Below are 15,450 nucleotides of genomic sequence, written 5' to 3'. Positions count from 1 at the left end.
TATCTCCCGATCTACTTAAATTGAAAATATCTTTTCCATACTCAACCAATCCATTTACAATTTTGTAGGCTTCAATCAAATCTCCTCTAACCCGTCTCTCTGCGAGTGTTGTAATCTGTAAGGCATCCAACCTTTCACTGTAAGGAAGTGTTCCAATATCATCAATAAGGCGTGTGAACCTTCTCTGGACATTTTCCAGTTCAATGATAGTAGCCCAATTCCCATGGCAGGCAGGCGGGGACCACAACTGAGCACAATACTCCAAGTGGGGTCTTATTATAGTTTTATAAACATTTCTCATAACGTTAATTTCTCTTATAATGAGATTCCTTGTAACCCATGCAATCATACTGTTTGCTTTACTAATACAACTTTTAATATGTTTCGACCATTTCAAATCTGAAGAAGTTAAAACTCCAAGATCTTTCTCTGCTTCAATACATTCAAGTGTAACACCACTAAATACATATTCTTGAAGGGGATTCTCATTAAATGGAACATGCATTATTTTGCATTTGCTAGGATTAAACTTTAACAGCCACACATTTTGCCAGTTTTGCAAGCTTTCTAACATATTGAAAGTGCTTTCAGTGTCATTGGCATTCATAATAACTTTAAGATCATCTGCGAACAGTTTTGATATACCATTAATACAATCAGGCAAGTCATTGATAAAAATGACAAACAATAAAGGACCTAAAACAGACCCTTGTGGGACGCCTGACAAAACATCACGAAGGTAGGAATATGCTCCACCAACGAATGTCTTAAATCTTCTTCCAGATAAAAAGTCTTTCACAATATCTAAAGTGTTACCACTTACACCCAAATTTCTCATTTTTGTAAGTAGTCTATGATGTGGAACACTATCAAATGCTTTACAAAAATCTAAGTAAAACACATCTACGGGTGCACCATCTTCTAATAGTTCGATGATACATTCTACACTCTCTAATAGATTAGACAAACAAGATTTACCTTCTACAAATCCATGCTGGTTTGGATTTATCTTCTTACTAACAAAACTCATAATATGCCTCCTTACTAATTTTTCATATAATTTACATAAAATGCATGTAAGTGACACTGGCCTGTAATTTAGGGCATCTTTCCGACTACCCTTTTTATAAAGAGATGTAACATTTGCTGTCTTCCACTGTTCTGGAATTTTTCCACTTGAAGCACATGTTTGAAATACTTTAGTCACAGCAGAAACAAAACTTGAATTATGTTCAAGTTCTTTTAATAATTTAGGATGAATGCCATCTGGCCCTTTACTTTTACTAATATTAATTCTTTTCAGTTCTCTGCCAACATCATCCATTGTTATCTCAATATTTTCAATGTGTAACTCATCCGCAACAAAATAACATTCTCTGTTCAAAGGTCCATCTGGTTCTTTGACAAAAACTGAAGCAAAAGCATCAGCCAATACCTCGGCAGTTTCAAAATTACTTTTGGTCAAAGATCCGTCCGGTTTTTCCAGGGATGATACACAACTTTTTAACACTCTTTTCCCTCTTAAATATGCATAAAATGGCTTCGTATTATATTTCATACACTGTGTAATTTTTCTTTCATAATCAACTTTACACTTAAATGACTTACTATCAAACTGTCCTTGTTGGTTCAGTGCAACATTAAGATTTTCAGAAGAAGGATTATTATCAAAAATATGCCAACATTTATCTGTTTTTTTCCTGCATCTTTTTAAGGATGAATTTGCCCAAGGCTCACATTTAAAGTTCTTTTCCATTGGAACTATATCAGATACTAAGTTAAGCTTTGAGTGTAACTCACTCCACATATCTTCAGAAGTTAAAGTACCCTCACTAAAAGACCAGTCAATTTCAGCTGATCTGTGTAACAATTCTTTGCCAGAGACTTTTCCCCATAACTTTCTAGGCTCCTTTGCAGCCTCATCATCTTGCTTACTGTTACTAAGACTTAGATTTAATTCTACATTAAAACAAACATGATCGCTCTTTCCCAAGGGGGAGACAATCATTACTTCATTGACAATAGCTTCGTTTGTAGAGAGAACCTGATCTAGTGTACTCTCTTGAAGTTTACCGCTGACAACTCTACGTCTGGTAAGGGAAGTTGGTCGTTTACCACCTGACAGTCTATGCAACGTCTATGCAACGTCCGTGCAACAACAAAAGAACCGTCTATGCAACGTCTATGCAACGTCCCTGCACAATGAACACTCTATGCACACTCCCTGCACGGTCAGTCTATGCAACGTCTATGCAACGTCTATGCAACGTCTATGCAACGTCCCTGCACAGTACCATATGAACACCGGCTACTAGCCGGCTACTAACCGGCTAGTAGCCACTTTTGTAATAACAGCTCCTCAACTTCACATTAACAACCGGCTACTAACCGGCACTTGAAAAGTGGTCACTAGCCGGCTACTAACCGGCTACTAGCCGGCTAGTGACCACAAAGTGGCTACTAACCGGCTACTAAGCGGTCACTAGCCGGCTATTAGCCGAGCTCTAAAGCAGACCTACTAGTAGCCGGTTCCAAACCGGCTACTAGCCGGCACTTAGAAAGTGGTCACTAGCCGGCTACTAACCGGCTACTAACCGGCTAGTAACCACCAAGTGGCTACTAACCGGCTACTAACCGGTCACTAGCCGGCTCTTAAGCGGACCTACTAGTAGCCGGTTCCAAACCGGCTACTAGCCGGCACTTAGAAAGCGGTCACTAGCCGGCTACTAACCGGCTACTAACCGGCTAGTAACCACCAAGTGGCTACTAACCGGCTACTAACCGGTCACTAGCCGGCTCTTAAGCGGACATACTAGCCGGCACTCGAAAAGCGGTCGCTAGCCGGCTACTAACCGGCTACTAACCGGCTAGTAACCACCAAGTGGCTACTAATCGGCTACTAACCGGTCACTAGCCGGCTCTTAAGCGGACATACTAGCCGGCACTCGAAAAGCGGTCGCTAGCCGGCTACTAACCGGCTACTAACCGGCTAGTAACCACCAAGTGGCTACTAACCGGTCACTAGCCGGCTCTAAAGCGGACCTTCTAGTTCCAAACCGGCTACTAGCCGACACTTGAAAAGCGGTCACTAGCCGGCTAGTAGCCGGTTAGTAGCCGGCTAGTGACCACTTTTCAAGTGCCGGTTAGTAGCCGGTTGTTAATGTGAAGTTGAGGAGCTGTTATTACAAAAGTGGCTACTAGCCAGTTAGTAGCCGGCTAGTAGCCGGTGTTCATATGGTACTGTGCAGGGACGTTGCATAGACGTTGCATAGACGTTGCATAGACGTTGCATAGACTGACCGTGCAGGGAGTGTGCATAGAGTGTTCATTGTGCAGGGACGTTGCATAGACGTTGCATAGACGGTTCTTTTGTTGTTGCACGGACGTTGCATAGACGTTGCATAGACTGTCAGGTGGTAAACGACCAAGTTGCCTCTGGTAACTTCATCTGTGATATACCAAACCAAGCCATTGTCTTGTACACATTCCATAAAATTCTTTTCTATAATTAAACCCTTATTACTTGTTCCTAAAGGAGCATTAACAGTTCCACTAAGCCAAGATACATTTGGTAAATTCAAATCTCCAACTAGGATTGATTCAACATTAAAAACAGCTAGTTTTCCAATCATTTTGGTCATCGCATTGTTCTGCGCTTTAGAAAGAGACATTGATCTATAAATACATGCAATATTTACCCTACCAATGTTGCTATCGAATTCAACAGCAATCGAATCAGTGACCCTAAACCAATCTATGACAACTGGGTTCAAAGAGTCTTTAATATAAATAATACAGCCTCCACCACTACTAACAGAACTTTCTCCTATTTCTTCATTAACTGTAAAATCTCTATCTTTTCTAAATATTTTGAAACCAGGTATGCTAATTTCAGCATCAATAATTTCATTGTTAAAATGAGTTTCATTTATGCAAACAATGTCAGACTGGTACAGCGAAACAGCATTTCTCAATTCACAAAACTTATTATATAAACTATTACTATTACTGTAAAACAATTTAAGGTTTAGGCATTCTTTGCTTTCTCTGCAAGTCGCTTTCTCCGTTCCTGTCTCACAAAAAATTGGACGTCTCTGTCAGCTCTGTTCAGATCCTGATTGATCCAAAAAACTTCTTTCTTTACTTTCTCAGAATCCACTTCTATCTTCCAACCTTTTCCATAGTTACTCCAATATAGTGCAGCCTCTTTTGATTTTAGTTTTACAATCAGCGGTCTAGGTTGATGTTCCCTGCTTTTACCAGATTCAGTTAATTTACCTGCCCGAAAACAGGACACAATCACGTCTTCTTCCATGCCACAGGTTTCATGTAAAAACTTGAGATCATTGCTTTGAGATCTGTTCTCTTTGATAGCCATTTCGGGAACATGTCTAATGATCACATTACATTCTCTTTTGATCCGTTGGATCTTGTCAGCATCAATCTGTTGGACTGTTGCATTCACTAATTGAGTTGGTGGCTTGTCACTAATAGTTGCCTGGAGGTCAACCTTTGCTGCATCAACGTAGCTCTTCACTTTTGAGGATGATTCATTGACTATATCTTTTTTGACAGCAGCCATTGCTGTGGGTAACTCGTTCTGCAGACTGTTTTTAACAGCATTGGTAACCGTTTCATTAATGGTTTCACTCAACTTAATCAGCACTGTTGTCGCATTGACAATGCAGTGTGGACACTTATATTGTTTGATCAAAAGCACCTGATCCTCGTCAAGTCCTGTCAGTCCAACACAATCAAGATGACACCATTTAATGCAATAATCACATCTGATCCATAGAGAATCATCGATGTGTTCCTTGCAGAAACAATCTTCTTCAGGTTTAGTACTTTCTTTTTCAGCTTGTTCATTCGTCTCTACATGTTCTCTACTGGCTGGGGCACTATCAGTGTGCCCCTTTTGCCCGTCCTTGTTTTCCATCCCTGAACTCAAATTATTTGTTATATAGTAGTGTTGAAAGTATTAAAAAGTATTAAAAAGTAGACGGCCCCAACGTTAATGTGGCTCTTGCTATGTGTTGGTTCAGCCGAATTAATTATTATATAATCAAGTTTATTTTTCTCGTTAGTTGTCATCCGGCCAAACATTAAGCAACTTATATTGCAGTACCATTTACCATTTAGTATATCAAAATATGTCATTGTATTTTTGCATGGCTGAAATGTAACGCTTGATTTATATATATAATGATTAATTGAATTTTCAAATAAAAAAAATAAAAAAAAGTAGTAAGAGATGGAACTATGTATGCAGAACTACCCCAGGAGTTGCAGATAGGCTTACTCCTCTGGAACAAGTAACACGTGATGAATTTATCCCAGCTATCATCAACAGACTGTTTAGCTGCACTGATGAACTAAGGAACATGATGGCTCTACCACCAAGATATGGAGGATTAGGTATTCCAGTTATGATGGACATGGCAGATCGAGAGTACAAATTCTCCTGTAAAGCTACAAAACATCTAAAAGAAGCCATTCTCAAGCAGGTAGACAACTACACAGAGGATTGGAAACACAGCAAAGGAGTGAAAACCGAAATAACGACCAAACGGAATCTCTTCTATCTACAAAAACAAGCAGAAATACGCCAGCAGCTTGAGTCAATACCACTGGCAAAGTTGATGTTCCAACTAGCTGCTGAGAAAGGGGCAAGTGCTTGGTTAACAGCACTACCTTTAAAAGAGTATGGATATCTGATGAACAAACAACAGTTCTCAGACGCAATAGAGCTCAGATATAACCTGAACCTAAAGGATTGCCCTAAAACATGTACGTGTGGCCAGAAATATTCAGCAAACCATGCGCTCATCTGCAAACTTGGTGGATATGTGCCACTGCGGCACAACTCGTTGAGAGACACCTTTGCAGAACTAATGAGAACTGTGAAATGCAAGGATGTGCAGACTGAACCAGTTCTTCTTCCAGTTGATGGCCTAGAGCTGCCAAAGGGAACAGTCCTAGGAGACCAAGCTAGGCTGGACATTTCTGCAAGATCGATTTGGAATGCTTCAGAGAGGGCATTTTTTGATGTAAGGGTATTCCATGCCCCAGCCCCCTCCAATGCAAGCAAATCGATCCCAGCAATGTACCAGTCCCATGAAAATGAGAAAAAACGGTGTTACAATGCAAGGGTCCTGGAAGTAGAGAAAGGAAGCTTCACGCTGTTAGTTTTCTCAACGTCTGGTGGAATGGGTGGTGAAGCTGAAAGACTAGTAAAGAAGCTGGCTAGTAAGATGGAATACCACACAGGGCAGAGGTACTCAGATGCTGTGGGATACATTAGGAAGCGCCTTCGTTTCGAAATCTTAAGAACGACGGTAATTTCTCTCCGGGGAGACAGAGGGGCAAGAAAGAACTTTGTCAATATAGACAGTTTAGATTTGAACTTGGAGCCGCAAGGCCAAGGGTGATTTTCAAAATATTGAATTTTTGAAGGGTTATTTTTATATAGGGTCATTGTGACATTATGTGTATACTGTTTGAAACAATTTATTTTTTAAAAATATTTCAATCTAATGAATTAATTGTGAGTAGATTCAGTAGAGTATTCTAGGAATGATGGTACTCGAATGAGGGGGATTGAATCTGCAACCTTTCGGTTACTAATTGTCCAATCTACCACCGACATGCGAGAAAGAACTTTGTTGATATAAACAGTTTAGATTTGAATTTGGAGCCACAAGGCAAAGGTTGATATTCAAATTTTTCTCCCAATATTTGAGATAGGGAATGTATTGATTTTTTGAAGGGTTGTTTTTATATAGGGTCAATGTGACAATTATGTGTATATTGTTTGAATAATTTCTACCACCGACAAGCCATTCATAATTTGTGTGACTGGTTCAATGTTATGCTTTTTTTTTCCTGAATACCCTGAACTGATTGATAATTACTGAACTGATTGATTATCACTAGCTGACAAACAGTGTAGAGAGTTAAAGATCAAAATTCGTACAATCTTTTGGCTTAAGAGTCTGATATTAAGCATTGTGCTAGAATTGAAGCTCTATTGTGTTCTATATTCAATTATCCTATAATATCAGTGCTTTTTTGCATTCTAATTCTGTATTCTGTAGTGTAACTAAAAGCATTCAATTCTCAGGGTTGGTAGATATGCATATTATATATACACATGTTATCAAAATGGCAGTTATAATCTGAAATCAAGAATGGCTAAAGCAAAGTTGTGCATATTTCTGGGTGCACTTCTGGGATTTCTTCTTCTAAAAGTTCACTGGCAGTATGAGTATCCAGGATGGTCAGAAACTGTAAATATAACTGGCTCATTGATAACTTTTGAGCGATCTCAAGACATGATATTAGTATCAAGAGGAAAAGATACAGTTGTTGACATGTACAAAGCCATGGGATGGTCTCATGTTCATGATCGCTATGTTCAAATCTGTATTTTTCGTTTGGCTTCACAAGGACTTCTGACAAAGTATCTGCCTTACAGTGAGGCGTTGTACAAGCAGGACATCAAAAGCCGACAAATGAACTTTCAGGATTATTCTTTGAAAAGTTTACCATACATTCTGTCTGATCAAATGAAGCAACTTGATGGTTATGTTGATGGTATCAACTCTTATTTACAGTCCCATCCTCGACCACTGGAATTCATACTATTCAATTATGTACCTGAACCTTTCGTTGCTGCTGATGTTCTGACCATTAATAAGTTCATTGCTTATGCAGGACTTAACGATATCTGCTTGATTGTTGAAAAGCTTGTACTTGAGATTGCCAGGGAGACTGACCAACTAGAAATCTTTAAGATGGTTTTTGAGCCTCATTTGAATCATGTCAATGATGAATTAATCGAAATTTATAAGACCATCAAGGATTTTAGATCTCTGGGTGATCAAAATACCATTCATGTACCAAAACTCACAAACAGCAATAATTGGGTTGTATCCGGGAAACTATCCCAAAGTGGTTTTCCTATCTTGGGAACTGATCCGCACATGGATATCAGCAACAATCCCAATATCTTTTATGAAAGTCAGTACATTGGAGAGGATGGTCTCAATGTGATTGGAATTTCTGCACCTGGTAACCCTGGAATAGTCATGGGGAGAAGCAGCTATGTTGCTTGGGGTTTGACATTTGGCATGCTTGATATGTCTGATTATTTCGTTGAAAACATTGACAACATGCGTTATGAGAGGGATGGACAATTTCTCCCGTTGAAGGAAAGAGTTATCTCAATTGCTGGAAAAGACTGTTACTTCTACGATACCAATGATGGCCACACAATTGAAAGAAGCCTGGAGAGCATAAACAAACCAATTGGCTCAGGACGATATCTTGCTGCAAAGTATGCTCTAACTACTGATGCTGATGGCTCTATGGTAGATTTACTATCTTCTGGTGTTTTAGCCAAAAATATCTTTGAGATGAAAGATAAACTAGCAGTCAACTTATTAGGAACTAATTATGTTCTTGCAGATACTAGTGGGAATATAGCCTATCAGCAGGTTTACTTCTAACATTTCTTAATGTAACAAAGATTCCTATTATTCGTATTTAATAGTGATCAAAGTTTTGATATATTTTTACGTTTCTTATGTTAAAGGACCAGTTAACTGAAAAAAAAGTTATCCTCATATTTTGACAGATTGTGACAAATAGCAAACTAAGCAACGAGTCGAAATTCCTAAATCTCTAACTGCTCTCTAACGCGTGTAAATAGCGTTTGTATTATTTTGGCGATGACGTCACGAAGTCCCTTGCGCGCGCAGAAGAGCTCGTGAGACTGTATTTTACAGGTAGAAAATGGACATAATACAATGTTTTTCCCCGAATAACTCGAAAAGTAAGTAATTTAGGGTACATGTTGCTTCATAAGTTGTATATAAACATGGCTATTCTGCACAATTTGCACACATTCAAAAACCTTTAGGGCCTTCATAGCCCAATTTACCAGATACCCATAGTTTTGCATGATTTCTGGAACCGAAAATCAATTTTTCGCCAATAACTGAAAAAGTAAGCACTTTAAGGCATATGTTTGTTCGTAAGTCATATATTAATATGCTAATTCCGGTTCTTTTGCACCCTGTCTAAAGACTCTATCACGATCCTATCGAAAATGGGCTCAGCACCACGCCCACAATGGTTTTTGGCGAATTTCTCGAAAAGTAAGGATTTTAGGCCATGTGTTGCTCAATAACTCCTATATAAACATGCATATGCGGCTTCGTTTAAGCCTATTTTGAAGTCTCTACGACCTTCAGAAACAAGGGGTCGATTACGTTATTGGGTCAATATGGGCGTGGCCCTCCTGGGTTTTCTCCACTGTCAAAAAAATGTCTCCAAACGAAAATCGTTTATTCATACCTTCGGGAAGGTCTGTGCAAAGTTTCGTGAGTATCTGAACATTTGCAGGTTCATTTCCATAAATGTCCATAAATGACTGGACTACACAACTTTAGAGTTAACTTTAGAGAAACTCATAAGTCATTTATCTCAAATTAAGCTGTTAGTGTCCATGATAAACCTGTGGCGACAATGTTTTACGTGAAATGTAAAAATCAGGAGTAATATAAAAAGTGTATTTTTAGATTAAAGTGCTAGCTCATAGTTTTAGAATTGTATAGATTAACGTTGGTCGTTTAACCATCTAACAATCGATCGTGCCGTAATATGTGGCCAAAGAATAATAGGGTCTTGGAAATTCTATAGTTGTTCAGTAGGTCGATTGACTGAACACGTTTGCACTTGGTATTTAAACTAACCAGTAGTTTATTTATGTTATGTACCGATGATAATGCAATTAGGATAACAACTAGGTAAGCCGTAAGTCTAATTCAAAACACATCGCACACCGTACACTCCCATCACTATTACTATTTGGTAGACCGGATATTTTGGCGGGAATTCTGTTCCCACGGCACTGTTCTGATAGAAGCTACTTCTACTAATGGTCCCAGAGGAACGGCCGTAAAGTAGCCAGACTTCTTGTCTCCTGTACTGGCTGACACATACGATTTAAAGTTAGAAATTTCGCTATGCTATAAATATAATTGCTCTCGGAATTGAACAAACTCCTACTTATCTAGATCCTTTCTAAATTCGTTAGAGTTTCATGGACTGGAGAAAAATAATCGGTACAGTCTCCCTGCTTGTGTAATTAAGCAATGAAAACAATCCAAAATTATCACATATGACATAAGAACTGTAATATCAGAAACTTTCTAACCGTACATTCACCCGCCACTGTTCAAGAACCTATATCACTGTTTAAAATCATGACGTGAGCACTGTACATCTAATCAGCTATTCCTTTAGTTAGGATGATAGCCAAAACTTTAAGGATTTTGGAGAACTAGGGTAATAGTCATAATTCTAAAATTTGAGTGAGTTACACGTGTTTTAATGACAACGATAAACATTTGCAACGTATTACGCTATGTCAGCGCGCACTGAGGGACTTCGTGACGTCACGAGGCCACAGCTTATTATTGCAATAACACGCGTTACACGTACGCTAGAGAGTTGGTTCTTTCGGCGATACGATTCTTTACCAGTTTGTCACAGCTGATTTAAATCTTAGCCAAATTGGAGACTACAAATTTTTCAGTTAACTGGTCCTTTAATGCATGAAGAATAAATTGAATTTGTGAGCCTAATTATTACATCTTATTATCAGGGAGGAAATGTTCCTACGAGGAAAACTTCTACTGGATTACTACCTCTACCCGCCTGGAAACCTGAAAACCTCTGGCAGGGGTACCTGTCTGCTGATGACTACCACTCTGTGGTGAATCCGCCTGAGGGCTTCCTCACCACAGCAAACAACCACATACAGGATCCAGATAAACCTATAGTCTCTACTTTCTCAGCACTTCCCAACAGGGTTAACAGGTTAACGCAAATTGTCAAAGGATTGTAGCTCCATCTTTTCAGATATTAGCAATATTTAAGTTTAAGAATGTCGTGTTACTCTTTCTATTTACACTATCCTTTTATATGGCGTTTTTAAGTATTATATCAATTCAGACCAGATATGATTTGGTACTGAATTAAAAAATTAGAGCAATTTTAAATAACATAACTCTGTTTTACTCATCATTGATATAAACATATAATTGATTATACTCTACACAATTAATAAGTTATTACATAATCAACAACAGGATAAAGCAGTTGCTACAGAGCAAAGATAAGTTCTCAACAGAAGACTTCAAAGAATTCCAGTCAGACACACACTCTCTCGTAGCTGAACAGATCCTACCTGTTGTTGCTCCTTACCTGGGAACTTCAGGTAAATTCGGAAAATTGTGAAATGTTTGCTTGGCGATTTTTAGCTTTTTTTACAACAGACATAAATTTAAGTTGAAAATTCTGTGCTTCTTTAATAAGCTGTTCTTACTGAAGACCTCATCAATTTATTTGCAAGTGTTCCATGATCTAGTCAATTTGCCGTTGTTTACTAATTTGTAGATGTTGTGAATGCGGGGTATGATATATACATACATGAACTACATATTTCAATTATTGAATATTGATTCGTGTTGCAAAATTTTATAATTCAATTGTCGTAACCAAATATTCCCTCTAGATATTGAAAAGGAGTTACTGCAATGGGACTTTGTTTCAAAACTTGAATCAAAACCCGCCGCTTTCTTCAAGATCCTCTACAAAAAACTGACAACAAATATTCTACACCAATTCTTTTCACCGGGTAATACATCTAGATATTTTCGGAAACAAGATTTTAACCAATCAGCTTCCAGTATTGACCAATCAAATCCCAAAATCACTGTCACATGTCAAAGATCCATATTTTATTATACAGTTATTTAACAACTGTGATAGTTCATACCAGTTACCACTAGAGATTAGTCGTTTTAAACCCCGTCTTAGGCTTAGCTTTATCATATGTGTTTGGTATTCGTGGGGGATAATCGGGGGAATAGGAACCTTCTAAACCCACTGACCTCACATTCCTTAGACATCACCTACTGTGCGTACCCTCTGACTCACCACGTGACATGACGTCACACCACGTGACATGACGTCACACCACGTGACATGACGTCACACCACGTGACATGACGTCACACCACGTGACATGACGTCACACCACGTGACATGACGTCACACCACGTGATATGACGTCACACCACGTGACATGACGTCACACCACGTGATATGACGTCACACCACGTGACATGACGTCACACCACGTGACATGACGTCACACCACGTGACATGACCTCACACCACGTGACATGACGTCACACCACGTGACATGACGTCACACCACGTGACATGACGTCACACCACGTGACATGACCTCACACCACGTGACATGACGTCACACCACGTGACATGACGTCACACCACGTGACATGACCTCACACCACGTGACATGACCTCACACCACGTGATATGACCTCACACCACGTGACATGACCTCACACCACGTGACATGACCTCACACCACGTGACATGACCTCACACCACGTGACATGACCTCACACCACGTGACATGACCTCACACCACGTGACATGACCTCACACCACGTGACATGACGTCACACCACGTGACATGACGTCACACCACGTGACATGACGTCACACCACGTGTTATTTCAGATCGAGCCGAGAAGTACATCACCTACTGTGCGTACCCTCTGACTAAACTAGTTAGCAGGGTGGTAGAATCCAACAATGTTACCTTACTCCCTCCTGCAGTCATAAAACAGAGCATCATGGCCACTCTAGACCAGTACAAGGTAATTCTTATTATCTTATTATCTCATTATCTCATTATCTCATTATCTCATTAAATTATAGATGTGTTGTGGAATCTTGCTGCTTAATCTGTGATTAGCTTTTAGGATGTCGCCCTGTATACTGTGATGGTCGCTTTGACACTTTCATTGTACAGTGTACTGATTTATACCCAAAATTAAGTTGGGTTTTTTTCGAACTGTTTATGCTTCGACCGCCACATTCCTGAAATTGTTCGATCTGTTTTACTGGTTATGATATTACAAATAATATTCATCTAATCCAAAGGGTGAGAATTATGGTGAGATTGAAAAGATAACGATAAATAACATGATATTTGGCGGAAAGCTTCCGTCTTGGCTCGGGTATGTTGACTGCATCAACTGTGCATATTTTCAATTTTTGTCAATTTTTAACATATAAGATCTTAAAAGAGATCTTAAAATAATTCTTTTGAGATCTTTAACATATTTGGATAACACTTTTCACTGCCGAATTCAAAGCGGTGCAATGTGCATTTGCTGAAATTTATGTTAAAAAGTTGAAATAATGCCGCCATGTTTGATATCGTTATTGCAGGTTGGATAGGAAGGACATGCCCACATCACACTGTTTTTAGTTTTATATCGTTATTGCAGGTTGGATAGGAAGGACATGCCCACATCACACTGTTTTATATCGTTATTGCAGGTTGGATAGGAAGGACATGCCCACATCACACTGTTTTATATCGTTATTGCAGGTTGGATAGGAAGGACATGCCCACATCACACTGTTTGATATCGTTATTGCAGGTTGGATAGGAAGGACATGCCCACATCACACTGTTTTATATCGTTATTGCAGGTTGGATAGGAAGGACATGCCCACATCACACTGTTTTGAGTGTGTCAAAGTTGGAAACCCCAGATACAATCAGTTCGGTGGACCTATCTACATTTCACAGGTATTTGAATACACTTCAAAGTTCAAAGCTATAAAGTATAATGTTGACAACATATTACGTCGACTTCTGATCAATGCAAAATGCATATATTACGTTCACTTTTCAACATTTTTTATACGTTTTCATATTGCAAAACATTTTAAGGCCGAATAATCCTAAGCTTATAGACCCGCCACTCGCCAGTATTAAGCAGAATTACCATAAGAAAGTTCACACCGTTCTACCAATAACTTCAATCCCACCCTTCCTGCTTCCTGCCTCAGATAATTAATATCAAACATATTAATTATTAATACCATCTAGATTCCTGGGCCCCAATAATATCTAGAAGCCACAGCCGCACCTTTACCTCTAACTTTACTTGACCTCACTTAATCTTAATTAACCTCACCTAACCTCACCTAACCTCACTTAACCTCTCCTCGTCAGGCGTGGAAAATGGTGACAGACCTGGGGACAAACGTGTTAGAAACTGTGCTACCTGGCGGGCCCGGTGGCAACATTCTCAGTAACTTCTACGGTCGAGAAATAGACATGTTCTTAGAGGATAGGTACAAGAAAATAGAACTTTAAGCGCTTGTGGTATGTGGACGTTAAGGATGAAAAAGTAGATGAAGGAGTAAAATGTGATTTTTAAATGCATGTCTGATTTGTGAAAGTTTGGTTCTGTTAGCGTGCTATATTTATGTCTATAGTACTTATAAGTTGAATAATTGTACGTGTTAGTAATGTGTGGTAGTTCTAAAATTCAAGTCATGATATATTAAAGTCACTATTGTGACGGTACATTAGAACTAGACAGAAACAAAGTGTGAACGGAACCCCTCAGTTTCAGTTCCTTGTTTAACACTGCCGTACAGCAAGGACATCCACCTGGTTCTCCAAGGATGGGCACATAGCTCACTCCACACTATGCTCTGTCAAATATAATGTGTCATGATATATAATGTCAAATGTGTCTTGATTGTTATAATTAAAATTGTTGCTTTTGTTGATTTCTTGAATGGTTTTCTAACGAGACACTCCAAAGTTAACTACAATATGAGTTAACTGAAAAGGTCGCCATTATTTTAAACTAATCTATTGGCAAGATTTACTTTAAAGAATTTTATCTAGTTATTCAAGTTTATTTTATTGAGTCATTTTCTATCTAAATTCATTTTTTCTTGCTTGTAACTACATGTCTAATGTCTAGTTGGTCATGTAATGAAGTTTAATAAGATGCCCATGCTGTTATCTAAACCTTCATTCTACCCTGATTTCCGTATAACCAAATAGTTTATCTATCTGTGGTCTTTCTGTGGTCGTTTCTTTGTTGTTCTTTGTTTTGTAATTCTATCCTGATAATTTTAATTGTATGAGACAAATTTTTATAAATAATTGTTTTAATTTATCATGAAACAGATTATGTTTCGCATATCTATTGTATTAATTTTAGGGTTTTTCACAAATATTAAATTGTTCAGAGGGTTTATCAAATATAAGCTGATTTTATATTCAACGATTTTAATGTTTAAAATTGAGGTATCCCAAAAAATTACGTACGATTTGTCTTTTAGTAACTTATGTTAGTTAAATAACATAGAGTAACTATATATTATGATTGGTTTCTGTCTGTGATAAACTTTTCGTGAATTTTGAGTTTGATTTTTTCCGAGACTTCTCAGCGACAGTTATTATCCTGCAACATATGTGAACATGTGGTGGAGTTTGAAATATGAAACCTAATTGTTCTCTCTAAT

General features: G+C 38.5%; 2 protein-coding genes across 3 annotated transcripts in view; one reads left to right on the top strand and one right to left on the bottom strand.

Annotated features, from left to right (window-relative positions):
• LOC134824674 (Bardet-Biedl syndrome 7 protein homolog) overlaps positions 1–15,450 on the bottom strand; it is a 638,888-nt gene that overhangs the window by 40,952 nt on the left and 582,486 nt on the right. The gene's annotated exons all lie outside the window — the stretch shown is intronic.
• On the top strand, positions 7,087–15,343 carry LOC134825558 (penicillin acylase 2 proenzyme-like). 2 transcript variants are annotated; one of them, XM_063837788.1, is made up of 8 exons: positions 7,087–8,498; positions 10,673–10,887; positions 11,160–11,287; positions 11,585–11,707; positions 12,625–12,764; positions 13,051–13,127; positions 13,609–13,708; positions 14,138–15,343. In XM_063837788.1, the coding sequence occupies exons 1-8, from the start codon at positions 7,191–7,193 to the stop codon at positions 14,279–14,281; spliced, it is 2,235 nt and encodes a 744-aa protein (XP_063693858.1). In that variant the 5' UTR covers positions 7,087–7,190; the 3' UTR covers positions 14,282–15,343. The 2 variants fall into 2 exon arrangements, with proteins under 2 accessions (XP_063693858.1, XP_063693857.1); XM_063837787.1 differs by lacking the exons at positions 13,609–13,708; positions 14,138–15,343 and adding an exon at positions 13,342–13,446 and having other exon boundaries at positions 7,128–8,498.

This window comes from Bolinopsis microptera, chromosome 13 (assembly GCF_026151205.1).
Source record: "Bolinopsis microptera isolate Bmic1 chromosome 13, MBARI_Bmic_1.0, whole genome shotgun sequence".
NCBI classification, from domain to species: domain Eukaryota; kingdom Metazoa; phylum Ctenophora; class Tentaculata; order Lobata; family Bolinopsidae; genus Bolinopsis; species Bolinopsis microptera.
This window is presented reverse-complemented; position numbering and strand designations above follow the sequence as displayed.